This window comes from Gadus chalcogrammus, chromosome 8 (genome assembly GCF_026213295.1).
Source record: "Gadus chalcogrammus isolate NIFS_2021 chromosome 8, NIFS_Gcha_1.0, whole genome shotgun sequence".
In the NCBI taxonomy this organism is placed as follows: domain Eukaryota; kingdom Metazoa; phylum Chordata; class Actinopteri; order Gadiformes; family Gadidae; genus Gadus; species Gadus chalcogrammus.
In genome coordinates, this window is record NC_079419.1 from 24,752,529 (window position 1) to 24,766,642 (window position 14,114).

The 14,114-nt window shown below is 41.3% G+C and overlaps 1 protein-coding gene across 1 annotated transcript in view; it reads left to right on the forward strand.

The window, feature by feature from the left end:
* Positions 1-1,163: 1,163 nt before the first annotated feature.
* Positions 1,164-14,114, forward strand: part of cdc73 (cell division cycle 73, Paf1/RNA polymerase II complex component, homolog (S. cerevisiae)) — a 50,922-nt gene continuing 37,971 nt past the window's right edge. Inside the window, exons 1-8 of the mRNA XM_056596496.1 lie at positions 1,164-1,338; positions 1,858-1,963; positions 2,064-2,133; positions 2,219-2,281; positions 2,587-2,639; positions 3,298-3,386; positions 10,994-11,207; positions 11,287-11,385. Of these exons, the coding sequence (XP_056452471.1) occupies positions 1,208-1,338; positions 1,858-1,963; positions 2,064-2,133; positions 2,219-2,281; positions 2,587-2,639; positions 3,298-3,386; positions 10,994-11,207; positions 11,287-11,385 (825 nt within the window). The 5' untranslated portion in view covers positions 1,164-1,207. The remainder of the gene's footprint in view (positions 1,339-1,857; positions 1,964-2,063; positions 2,134-2,218; positions 2,282-2,586; positions 2,640-3,297; positions 3,387-10,993; positions 11,208-11,286; positions 11,386-14,114) is intronic.

Below are 14,114 nucleotides of genomic sequence, written 5' to 3' on the forward strand. Positions count from 1 at the left end.
CAGAGGAAATTGGAGGACGGCCATTGACTCCCATGTTAATTTTTTTTGGAAAAAGCTGAATAGATTAAAAAGTTGAAATAGTTTAAAAACGCTGAATAATAGCCATCATGTTGTTAAAGAGCTGAACGTTTTAATATTTGAATGGTTTCTGTGGCTGAAAGTATGGCAGAGGAGTTGAAGAACAAAAAACGGGAGGAAGAAGATTTCAATATTTAGAGTGTGAATGCTACAGCATTCAAACTAATAAAACCTGTGAAGAACAATAGTTGAGCGCTGCATGCAGCACTCATCTAATTAGGTGAGCGTTATTCTCTTAGAGACACACACACACACACACACACACACCCAAACACAAACACACTAACACACACACACACACACACACACACACACACACACACACACACACACACACACACACACACACACACACACACACACACACACACACACACACACACACACACACACACACACACACAGGGCCGTCGGACTGGGGGTGTAAGGTGGACGGTTGTGGGGGGGCCCATGGGAATAAAAAAATAAATAAAATCTTTAGGATTCTTTACCTTCCCTAGTGGTAGGAGCCACACACTGCGCTCAGCGGCAATTGCCGCCAGGCCACGCCTGACCTTTGACATTTCTGCATTTTTAGCAATGCTCTGCGCTTTTCATTCAGCTGTCACTTTATTTGTTTCCAACCACTTACTTTTTCTTATATGGTGTGCATGTTAACATTGTTTACTCCATTTAGACTTATGAACTTTTGTTCAAATTCCTTCACTTGAATTATGCCATTTAACGTTTCTTTATGTCTTAATCTATGTGGCTTTATTAAAAAATATTTTCAACCTCACTTTGTACTACAGCACTCACTGCATTTTCTGCAGGAAATGCATTTTCTAGTTATTATTATGATATCCAAAGGACTTAGGGTTGATAACATGTTGACAAAATGTATAATGAGCCTAATCATTCATCGGGAGAATTTAACATTTTGAATGAAATTATTATAAAATTCTATTTTACAGACAAAACTCTACACATCTCTACAGAAGGAAAATGTACCGCTATTAAGAGACGTATTTTTTTTTATATAACAACAGACTGAGGCTGGCACCTAACTGTTCTGAATCAGGCATATAGAAAGGCCACCGTTTTGATAATCGGGGTCCTTCCTCACTCCTCTCTATGAAGACCAGGGAAGATGGCGGACGTATTGAGTGTTCTCCGTCAGTACAATATCCAGAAAAAAGAAATTGTTGCAAAAGGAGATGAAGTTATATTTGGAGAGTTTTCCTGGCCGAAAAATGTCAAGACCAACTATATCATCTGGGGGTATGTCACCGTGTTTCCTTCCATGTTTGTTATGTTTGGCCTGCCACTAAAGAGCCTTGTGGTGCTCTTCGGCTAGCAGTGCTACATGCTAACCACTACGAGGTCCTACGCCAGTCCAACACAGTTCTATTTTATAAATAAAGATTAAAGGCAGACTCGCACGTCCTGTTATTTATTGTTTTCTTTTACTGATCTTGTATAAGCCGTTGTGAAGCTAGCCATCATGTTGGTAGTTCACCTCCTGACAGAAGTTTCGACTTTCCAATAACTGTGTTTATATATTGTGATAATTGGACCCATCGATACAGATATGTGTCTCTGTTAACTGTTGATGGTGTGTACCAGAATCAGAGTCATTCTGCCAGCTGGGCTCCTGGCCCGCGTACGGCATTCTCTCTGTTGCACTACTAGTGATCTGTCAGAATTAATGCACTCTTGGTTTGTAGATCATATTTCCGTTGTTATTGTAATGTATATGTTTATGTAATCTATTTGTTAATGACTATCTGTATCCCTCAGAACTGGGAAAGAGGGGCAGCCCAAGGAGTACTACACACTGGACTCTATCCTGTTCCTGCTCAACAATGTCCACCTTCCTCATTCGTCGTATGTGCGAAGAGCTGCAGTAAGTTATATTGAATCATAAGTCCTTCAGTGTTGTTGTATTTTCAGTGCAAATTATCTTTACCAACTGGTCCGAAGTCTAACTTGGGTTTCCTCCACAGACCGAGAACATTCCAGTTGTCAGGAGGCCTGACAGAAAAGGCTTACTTTCTTATCTCAATGGCGAAAGTTGTAAGTGTTAGGCTACTAGTAAGAACAAACCGCTATTGACACTAGGAGTAAATGAAAACCAATTTGTTTTCCTTTTCATTCACAGCTACTTCAACAAGTATAGACAGAAGTGCCCCAATAGAAATTGGTTTACAAAGGCCAACGCAAGGTGAGTTTTCATATGTTGGATTATGGGAGGGAAATTAATTCATGATACGTTTGTAATAATTGTCTATATAGCTTGCACTAGTCATGAATGAAGGTTGTACACAAGGTTGAGTTTAATTTGCTGTTATATTTGAACATATCCACAGGTAATGTATATTAAAGGAAATGATTTGTCTTTGGATTGTTTGATTATGGGAATGTTAAAGGCTATCAAAATAGTTTTGTCCCTCTCCACTGACTCCATTGCTAAATGACATGTCATAAGGGACTTCCACAGACGTAACCTTAGTGCTCTGTTGTCTTCAGTAAAAAGAGCTGCAGAAGAGGCCGCCACTGAGGCCAAGAAACCCAGGATTGAGGTAATTCACATCATTTATGAAATATCTGTTGTCATTACTCATGATTGAGTTTCCTTTACAATATGTATTAATTCCATATTAAATTCAGAAATATACTATTCAGTAGGGATCAACCGATATGGATGTTTTAGGGCCTAGGGCGATACAGATTCCGACTGCAGATTTTCTTGAGCAGATATTTGGAGCGATACTGCTTTTGCTCCCTCAATTTACATCATAAAAATGACACAATGATTATAACAAATGTTACAAGTCTCAATTTAAGGGAGGAACATGAACTGCCTGTCTGTAAATCATCCCAAAAAAATAAAAAACGCGAAAAAACAAATAACAGCGTGATATATCGGCCGGCTGATATATCGGTCGATCACACTACTATTAATTTTAGAAGTGTGTGTGTGTATATATATATATATATATGAGGGATGAGTTTGGGATTAAAGCTAATAAAATAGGGAATATGGTTGAATTAAATATTTCTAGTAAATTTTTTGCTTGCAATTAGTCATTCCAGAAATGTAAATTACATCAAAAATACGTTTGTGGGTGAGGGTGGGTGGGCTGTTATGGCCTTTATCGACAAGCATGTTGTATTTGTTAATTTATCTTTATTAGAGTAGCATAATTTGGTTGATGAGAGAGATGTCTCCTTCAATAGGATGAAGAGCGGGTGCGTCTGGACAAGGAGCGCCTCGCTGCGCGTCTGGAAGGCCACAAAGAAGGAATCGTACAAACTGACCAGATCAGGTAGGAAATGCACTATCAGGGTTTTAAAGGTGACATATTGTGATTTTTTTTTTTTTTCAAACAAGTAAACATAATATACGAGTTCCAGAAAACATGTTTTTGAAGCTGTTCGCTGGAAAAAGCTTTTGGGAAAAAAAAAGACTTGCCTACTGCTATTCCCCTCTGTTTCAGTCCCTTCAGATTGTGCTGTTTCTGGTGTCTGTTGCTATAAATACAAATGAGCTGTCAGATCAAACCGCAGCATGGAGGAGAGGGGATTGTTGTCGTTCTATGTAATAATACAGGCATGAATATCACTCGCCTTTCGGGAAATTCGCCGTTTTGAAACCAAAATAGGTGACCTCCGTGAATCGTGTAGATTCGATGAAAAGGGCTGTGATTGGTCCTCTAACAAAATCATTTCCGGAAACGATACTCGGTTTGGACCTTATTTATTTTGTACGTTGTTTACTTTGCACAGGACCAATAAAATACCAAATAGGATTTTTAAAGCTTTGGAAGTTTATTTACAAAACTATTTAAAAATATTTTGTTGTCAACATATAAGATCGATCGGGCGGAGAATTGCAATGCGTATCCGACATCCCGACGGAGAACTTTGAATGCGCAGGCGCGTCGTTAGACCTGGGCATTCGAGGCTATAACCCCGGATCTTTTGGGAATAGCCCCGGATCGCTGTGCCGTAATAAAAACATCATAATGCTGAAAATAGCCCCGTAGAGTTTACTTCTTTGTGATTGAATTACCAGCAGCCACAGATGCAACATTGTAGCGAGTGAAAACCGCAAAATTCTGCCGTGTCCATGTATGGGCAGATTTAGAATAATTTGTTGCAAAATGTTGTAAATTCAACGTCGGTATTCTTTCCTCTCTATGCACAGCGGATCTCGTCGATATTGTTGTTTCGTGCTGCCAGCCTTTTAGTGAGATCAGAGAGTGTTGAGAAGGACAGTACCAAAATATGTTTGGTAAGATGGATATAAGAGAGACCCGCAGTGAATTCAACCCGGTCCAATTGACATCGGGTACGTGCATGACAGTGGTACCGTAAAACGTCAATAGCCCGGGCTATTATTTGTTTTCTATCACTGAACTTTTGAACAAAACTCTTGCTCAGCAACCAGTATGAATATTACCGTAGGCCTACATGTTTACCAGGCAGTTGAATAACGCCAGCACACACACACACACAAGCCGCGTTTACATGGACACATCTATGCCGCATAGATTTCTATGCGGCATAGAAAATGGTCATGTATACGCCTCATTCGGAATAGAATTATCTGTTCGGCATAGATTCTATGCCGAATAGAATAGGTGGTGTAGTCCGTTTTAAATCGCCATGTATACGCTTATTCCGCATAGATTGGGGTTTAACTTAGAGCAGCCGCAGTAGTTCACTGAGCTCCGTCGGTACTTTTAAGCACACCGAACTTCACCGCTGTCAAGGAAAGTGGATTTATTGCCTGATTCACGTCTTTGTTATCACTCCGTAAAAGTAGTCCGGTAAGCGTGTCCGGTTGCTAAGCGACGGGACATGGGTGTTTATTCATGAGGTGTCCGCGCGCGTCCGAGATAACTGTAAATTAGTAGGCTACTACTATTACTTTTGCAGGCTGAACGTTAAAATACTTCTTAACTTAGAGAGATGGCAGCTGCAGTAGTGCGCAATTGGCCCTTCGAGGATTCCTGGTCACTAAATTCCCGTAAGACCACTCTCTCCCACCAGTCTTGGCTGCGGACTCGCATCCAAATTCCTCTTGTTTGCGGCGGAGCATAGGGTAAATATAAAGTTCTGACGAGAAATTGACGTTGCTGCGCTGTCCTCCTCCTTCTTAATTGAAGGAGCAGGCAGAGAAAAGCTCTCTCCTGCTGTGCTTTTCATTAAAATCAAATTTAAAATCCCCGATAGTGATAAGACATCCATTATGTCGCCGCCGGTCCAGAGACATGTCAGGTGTGCGCGAGAGACATAACGGACACTTTTGTTGCTGCCATGTATACAGTACATTCGGAACACATTTTAGGAACAGATCTATGCCGCATAGAAATCTATGCGGCATAGATCTGCCATGTAAACGCGGCTACTGGCACGCACGCACACGCAGAGTGGTAATCGGGAGAGTTGGGAGAATTCCCTGTGGCCCGTTAACGTTTCGGGGGGCGCCGGGTCCACGTCGCAACCAATTCGATTTTGTCTAGAGCAGGGGTTTTCAAAGTGTGAGAGAGTGAGCCCCCCCTCAGAGAACAAAATTCAGCTGAGCCCCCCCCCCCAAAAATAAATGTTCTAAATAATAATAATAATAATAATAATACATTTAATTTAGAGGCGCCTTTCAAAACACCCAAGGTCACCTTACAGAGCATATAGTCATCATACATTTTTAAAAAAACAAAAAATAAATAAATAAATAAATAAACATAAGCAATAAGAAATAAATAAAACAAAAAAACAAGACAAAACAAAAACAAAAAACAATCAAAACAGTGATCAGTTAGACGTTGTGTGCGAGTTTGAACAGGTGAGTTTTGAGTTGTGACTTGAAGGTTGTAATGGTGTCTGACTGTTTTATGTGTGGGGGGAGGGAGTTCCAGAGCCTGGGTGCTGAACAGCTGAATGACCGGGCACCCATTGAAGTGAGTCGTGATGTGGGGATACATAGTAGTCCAGCGGAGGGAGCGGGAGGGAGTGTATTCTTGGAGGAGGTCGCAGAGATAACTGGGGGCTAGGTTGTGGAGAGCTTTGTAGGTGAGGAGTAGGGTTTTGTATTGGATGCGGTAGTGTACTGGGAGCCAGTGAAGTTGAATGAGGACAGGGGTGATGTGGTCAGATGATTTGGTGCGGGTGATGATCCGGGCGGCTGAGTTCTGAATGATCTGCAGTCTGTTGATGAGTTTGGTGGGGAGTCCGGTGAGGAGGGCGTTGCAGTAGTCTATGCGTGATGTGACAAAAAGAGTGAACTAGGATTTCAGTGCTGGATTGGGTCAGTGATGGGCGGAGACCTAAAGACCTGTGTTTTGAAAGCTATCTTAATTATTTTACACATTTTAAACATCTCTGATCATAATTTTAAAACATTTGAAACATATTTTTTAAACATTTGAAACATATTTTTTAAACATATTTTTTAAACATTTTAAACATATTTCTGAAACATTATAACATCTTTGTGCGTTTTTAAACACATTTCTTAGCACAATTTAACAACTTTATCTAAGCATGTTTTAGCTTAACCATTTTTAAATACATTTGAACATCTTAATCTGTGTAAACTGCCAGTTTACACAGATTCATTCAGGGTCCCCGACTCTGAATTTTCAGAGTCGAATCAGATCTGCTTTTTCAGTCCAGAGATTCGACTATTCGGCGGGGTTTGTTTACCGGCGTTGCTATGGTGACCTAAATTATTATAAGCAACTGAAAACGATGCCGGTTTGAAACTAAAACTGTGATTCTGAAAAAAGTATAAATGCTATCAAAATTCCGTTTGGATAGTATTGAAAATACAAGTGTGTAGATTTGTTCAATGGTTTGAACGATGGTAAACGGTTGAAAAATGAACGAGTTACGATGTCTAGAAGTAGGTGTATCAGAATGGGCTGACGTCTTCAATGAAAACAGCTGAAAACAAAGCGTAATGAAACTAAAACTGTGATTCTGAAGACATTTTAAATGATATCGAAATTCTGTTTAGATATTATTGAAGATACAAGTGTGTAGATTTGTTAAATGGTTTGCACGAAGATAAACGGTTAAATTGATTTAGTTAGGTTACTTCTACAGTTGAAGTGCGATTGATGAATTGAATCATCGACTTTCAGGTTTTTTCGGGTTTATTTTTTTCTCACGTCGCGCCCCCCCTGAAGAACCCTGGCGCCCCCCACAGTTTGAAAACCACTGGTCTAGAGGGGAGTAACTGAGCGCCCCCTCCCGAAGTGGTACAGGCCAGGTCGGCCTTGAACTGCGATTGGTCAGAAAGACGTAACAGCTAATGACAACATTAAACTCTCATGCAGGCTCGAACAGAGTGACACACACACACATAGTTTTTCACCCACTCGGTATCCAGCTTGTTCCACGCTTAAAGCACCCAGGCTACTATGTGGCGAGCTGGGGCTCTCATGTTCTCCCCTGCTGTGTATTCCTATTCCGCATCCCCTGCCATCCAGTTGTCATCATACGATTCATGCAGACTGGTTTTGAACGGCTGATTCCATGGATGTACTTTGCGTGTGCCGTGTTTTCCCGCCGATGTGGCGAAGCTGTATGGTTATGCTGTTGAGAGCTTAAATAAATGCACTATATAAGTTGACTATGAACAATTATTGAAGTTTAACATTTTGTTCAGCACATTTGACAACTGACAGATGCAATATTGTAGCCAGTGAAAATCGCAAAATTCTGACTTGTACATTAAAGGGCAAATTTAGAATCATTAATCGCAATATGTTGCAAATTTGATTCTCTATGCAAAGCCCATCATGTCGATATTGCTGTTTAGTGCTGCTCTAGTTTGCACAGATTCAGGAGACCCGCAGTGAATTCAACCCAGTCCACTTGACATCTAGGCGCATGAGTGTTTATTTGGCTACAGGCTTTTCTAATGTCTCATTTTGGCTGCTGTATGTGGTGCACTTTCCTATCCATAACGTAAACATTAACCTATTCGACGTGATTCAGACATGACGATTTGTCTTTCCTTTACTTCTCAAACTACGTGACAATTGCATGTTCATCAGCCCGATTTTCAAATTTCCTCGGGGGAGAAACCCCCAAACCCCCGTTTTAAAAGGACTCTTCTGGGCAACAGCGAGAGTGAGAGTATTGACAAGTGTTTAATGTTTGTGTTATGTATTGTGTGAAAAATTATGGAATATTCAAAATGTTATACCGGGGGAGGATACCCCAGACCCCTAGAGGGATAATATCCTTCTCACCTTTTTCACCCCTGACCCGTTTTCATGCCTGAAGAAGAAGAAGAAGAAGATTAATAATAATAATAACTAGAAAATGCATTTCCTGCAGAAAATGTGGTGAGTGCTGTAGTGAAAAGTGAAAAAGTGAATTTTTTTTTTAATAAAGCCACATAGATTAAGACGTAAAGAAACGTTAAATGGCTTAAATCAAGTGAAGGGATTTGAGCAAAAGTTCAAAAGTCTAAATGGAGTAAACAATGTATACATGCACACCATTTAAGAAAATGTAAATGGTTGGTTGGAATAAAGTGACAGCTGAATGAAATGCACAAAGCATTGCTAAAAAGGCAGAAATGTAAAATGAATTGAACTGAAGAATGATCTGAAAGGTAAAGTGTGTGTGTGTGTGTGTGTGTGTGTTTAAGAGAATAGCGAGCCGGTGCGTCATTAAAAGTAGCCCAATAGAGCGGGAAAATCAGCCCATTCTGGCAACACTGCCTGAACGTCCTCCAAAAGTAGCCAAATCTGGCAACACTGCTGAACGTCCCCACGCTCCAGCGTCAACGTAAATCAATGAGGCAGACTGAAAACGAAGCCAGTATGAAACTAAAGCTGTGATTCTGAATAAAGTTTAGATTTGTTAAATAGTTTGAACAAATGTAAACGGTTTAAAAATGATTGAGTTACGAGTCTTAATAAGTAGGTGTGTCCTTACCTATTTTAAAAACAAATGAAATAGAAACAGTATCGATCGAGGATGTTGCCGCTCCGATAAATACAAAAATCTAAATAAAAGTATCAAATCACAGTAAGCTAGGTCAATAAAGGGCATACAGCATTGACCATCGACCAATTGGGATGGATGTCCATTGTGTTACACACAATGGAAGTACACAACTCGACCAAATAGTGTTTCCCCTAGATTTTGGTAGCAGCGGTGCTGTGTGTTGGAAACCTAGCAACGCTAGGTCATTTTAAATAATAAACCTTTAAATGGTTATTTCTGGTGAGATTTTTTGGGGATCAATGTACGGATTGAGCTTCCAAGCATGACATGACAACCAACTGAGTCAAGGTATCTGCTGAGACTAGATCATGGTGCAAATGTGCCTTGAACTTGGCAGAAACATTTATTTATTTTTGCAACGCCGCTGTACTAGACACTACTATATTATGGAAGATAAATCAAGAAAGATCTTTTTTTTAATAATGCGTCATTTTCCATAATGGTATAATTATCTACGCTGGGCTCTATGCTCTATCCAACCCTATGCTCATAGCATAGGGTTGGGAGAGTGCTGCTAGGCAGTGCACAGGGCTACTGTACTTACATTGGTATACCTCGTCACACCAATATGCCTAGGTTCAACCTCTCACTTTATTTGAGCTATTTGTTACTCTTTATCTTGACAATATAAAACAGTCTGTATTAGGGATGGGCACGAGTAGTAAATTCCAAACTCGAGTGATCGAAGGAATTCCTTGAGGATCAATCGAGTACTCGTTTAATCAAATCTATTTTTAGAATGCAACGCATCTGCAGCAGGAATAGGCCTAATGATGAACGGCAATATTACCAACCAAACATGTAATGCTTATTCTCCATCAAAACAGTCAGAGTTATCAGAGTATTCATTATTTATTTTTGCAAACGTTCAAAACACATTTTCCTTACAAAAATAAATATGCGTCTCACAATTTAAATCACGTTGAACCAAGGCCTGTAACGGTTTAAAAAAAACTAAAACGAAACAAGTAGCCTAACCATTGCAAATAATTTAAAGCTGCAAATAAAACGGCAGCAAATGGACCATGGAAATACTCAGCGTTGTGATCTTCTCTACACGGCCGGGACTACAGCTGCGTCTTGCTGCGGATCTGCTTTCCCGAACTCACCGTTGTGTTTCAGGAGCATATGTTGCCGCATAGTACTTACGCTGATAGCTCGATTTCGCTTGGCATATTTTACATTTCACCTTATGATCTCCTATTTCTTTAAAGTATTTCAATTCTTCGCTGTGCTTTTCTTTAACCGCCATCTCTTAACTTTTTGAATTCTGGTGTGCCTGCACATGGGACGGCACGCGCCGTGCATTTAATTGTCTTTGTTCCCACGGCATGCCTTAGTGGCGCCGCACAGAAAATTGATACATTTGCTTCAGAAAACTTTGTTTGTGTGTGTATATGCAAACTCGAGTTTGCCTGTCCACCAACCGAGTTCATTTGTAACGAGGAGTACTCGAGTAATCGATTCCTCACGCCCATCCCTAGTCTGTATGTTTGTACTGTTCAGTTACTCAATATACTTATTTTTTCTGATTGACATTCTAGGAACATTAAGTTGCATAAATGGTAAACTTTGGATGATACCGAAACTTTAACCTTTTGCCTCCTATGCGTAAACCTATAACCGTACTCCGCATGGGCTGTCACTTCTAAGGCTGCAGGACTCGTTCGGATTATAAAATCAATCAAGTTGTTTGTTGCGAGAGTATAGACGAGGGCAAGAGTTGTGTTGGGCCATAACAAATGATTGATTTAGGGGAAACTGCATTTCCGATAAATTTCACTGCTGTCGCTGCTTTAAACCATATTTATTTTGGAAGCCATCAAACCACTTAAGTGACGTTAGTTCATCTATGGGCCTCAGTGTTGAGGGTTGACGTGACCCCCTTTTCCGTGCGCGACAGGTCTTTGTCGGAAGCCATGTCAGTTGAAAAGATTGCCGCCATCAAGGCAAAGATTATGGCCAAGAAGCGGTCCACCATCAAGACGGACCTCCACGACGACGTCACCGTGAAGCAGAGGAGCTTCGTGGACGCTGAGGGGGCCGTCACTAGGGACATCGTGAGCAGGGAGAGGGTCTGGCGCACCAGGACCACCATTCTCCAGAGCACTGGAAAGGTCAGCCGGAGCTTCCCTCATCACCTACCCTCTGCCAACGGGAAGCGTATCTAAAGCTGATTGTCTGATTCACTTGCAGAACTTCTCAAAGAACATCTTTGCCATCCTCCAGTCGGTAAAGGCCAGAGAGGAAGGCCGTGCACCAGAGCAGAGGCCTGCACCAAACGCAACTCAAGTGGTATGTACTACGTAGCATTTGGTCCTTAAACCTTCACAAACCCATGGTTGGCATCATGGGTTTGATTAACGTAAATGATAGGTATTAGGGGGCTGAACGGTTCCAAAAAATTGTAAACGGTTAAACAACCCCTTTTTTTTTCTGTGAACACGTTAATCGTTTTTTTATTAATAATGAATGTTTTTTGTTTTTTTTAAGTGAACCGAAGTCGCGCTCCCTTGGTTTAACTTCGTTCTATAGGGCGATTATTTGTTTATCAACACGGCGGATGCGCGAGCAGAATGATCGCAAAAAGATAATTTGTTTGACCGGTTGCCATGGTTATCTCCGTGTGGTTAATTTGCAGTTGCAGTGTTAATTAGGATGTTGTCTGCTTACTGTTTCATTAAACTGTAATCAGAAAACGTGGTTATATGCTATAGTCCCTATAATATCTGTGGTATAAAGACTCGGACCAATTTCAAATTATAAATATGTACACTTTATGTTGATAGTATAGATCGTTGCGATTCCCATTGAAACGAATGGCGCAGTGATTATTCTTTACACGAGAGCTAGTAAATTAAGAATAAACGGTATTAAATTAAACTGGCGTGCGAATTAATTGATGCAATGCCGAACTAATGTTAGTTACGCGATCCGTTCGTTGATTGGTCAAGAGAATCGCACTTCCGTGTGACAGGGGGAAAATAACCAAACACATTATCCGCAAGGTATTTCTGGACAAAGGCGAAAGGTTTGTTTATTGAAGAAAAATTACGCACAAAAGTTTGCGTCCTTCTTGGTCGTCCTACATTTTTTAATCTTTGTTCATTGTGTGCGTGTTCTTCTTTTTCCTTGGATTTATTAGCAGGCTACACTGTGTCGGGCTGCTATGAGGTCACAATGCTAATGTAGCTGCCGCGGCTATCGCGATCCGGTTTAACCCCCCCTACCAGCTTGTTCGCACTACCTCCGTCCGTCGACGGATCTCATTGACTTTGCATGGGGCGCTCGCGAAATTAATTGAGGGTCCGTCCATTCGGCTCCGTGGCCTGCTTCAAACAGCTGAGAAATGTTAAACTTTTCAGGCAGCGGAGGATCCGTTCGCCAATCAGATTGCGGTCATGCAAATACACGCATTTCCTGAATCCATTTTGCAATAACAAGCAGGAAGAAGCAGAAGAAATCTCGCCAATTATTTTTTTTTTTAGAAATGTTGAATAATAGGATGGTTTTTAGTCACCTGTTTGTGTCATCTTTTGTATTTATATCCACACATCAGCTTTGTAGCGGGAACCGATTTGATTGGCTGCAGTATGCGTCTACAAAGACTAGTCCCCTATGCGTCCGAAACTCACTCGTTCATCCGTCGACGGACGCATGTTGTGTGAACAAGACGGGAAGGTACTGTCGGTGGTGGGAATGCAAGCCGTAACTGAGCTGCGCCGAAACGCACCTTCACTACTCCACCAAGTAGTGGTGGAGTAGAGAACCGATCCGCACCCATAAGTGGAAATGCGCCATAAGGGTACTGTCGGTGGTGGAAATGCGAGCCCTAACTGAGCTGCGCCGCACCTTCACTACTCCACCAAGCTGCCCCGAATCGACCCGCGCCCTCCGGTGCAAATTCCGTGCACTTTGCACTATCATAAATAACACGTGCTCAAATTTCAGTTTTATAACTGATTGTCTTATTTTGTTTACAAGTTACGGATGCAGTCTGGAGATGATGTGGGGTTCTTATTGTTTACTGTTTGCAACTTAGATTACACAGTTCAGGCTGTTGCAGCTAGCTCGGGGGAGAGACTGTATGACACTAGGTGGTACAACCTGAGATAAAAATAAAAAATAAAAATTGCGTTCTGCATTTTGTTTTTTCTTTACCCTTCATTGAACCAAACTCGTACCGAACCTTGATGTCTGAACCGAGGTATGAACCGAACCGTGAATTCAGTGTACCGTTACACCCCTGCTATCAGTTGATGGCGTTAAATGGATAATATTAGGGGCCACTCACACTAGGGCCGTTTGCCTGTTCCGTGCTGCAGGAAGATTCGGCACGATTCCCCCCCTCCCCACTCCCCCTGCTGGCCCATGGTCACACTGCTCCCAAAGGCCGTGGCCTGGGCACGATTGCTCCAGTGATGTTGATAGGTTTTCAATGTAGTGAGTCCCCGGGACCCACAGGTGGCGAGTTGGGTGGGTCCCTGAGAAATTCAATGGGTCCCGACTCCCCAGTTTAAAAAATGTGTTTCTTTTTTATTATTATTCTATTTCTTAAATTAAATTAATAGTGTTAAACTCCTTGATGGTGGTATGATATGGTTATAATAAACGGATATATTAATGTATAATACGGCTGCCGTTCAATGTAGTTTTCATCACCACCACCGGATTATGTTTCATTTATTTCATTGCAGCACGTCCCCTAAACGTTACAACATAATCGACACGAATGAGCACAGCATCGAGCAGTGGAAACGTGGGTTTATTTACTATGAAGTTCGTATTTTTAATTGTTGAAATGAAATCAGCGGTGACGAGCTAGTTGTTTTGGTAGCGGCTAAATTAGCATGTCGCGATACTTTGTACAGGGGATCACGTCTGCGCCGAGTAGATGCGCAGAGGGTTGAAACAGCGCTTGTCCGGTCTGCTCACAAGAAGGTTTCTTTGGCCAGTTACTGTGATTAAACACGAGTTGTTTAATGTTCACAATGTATCGTTTTTCATGGGGAAAATGAGATGCG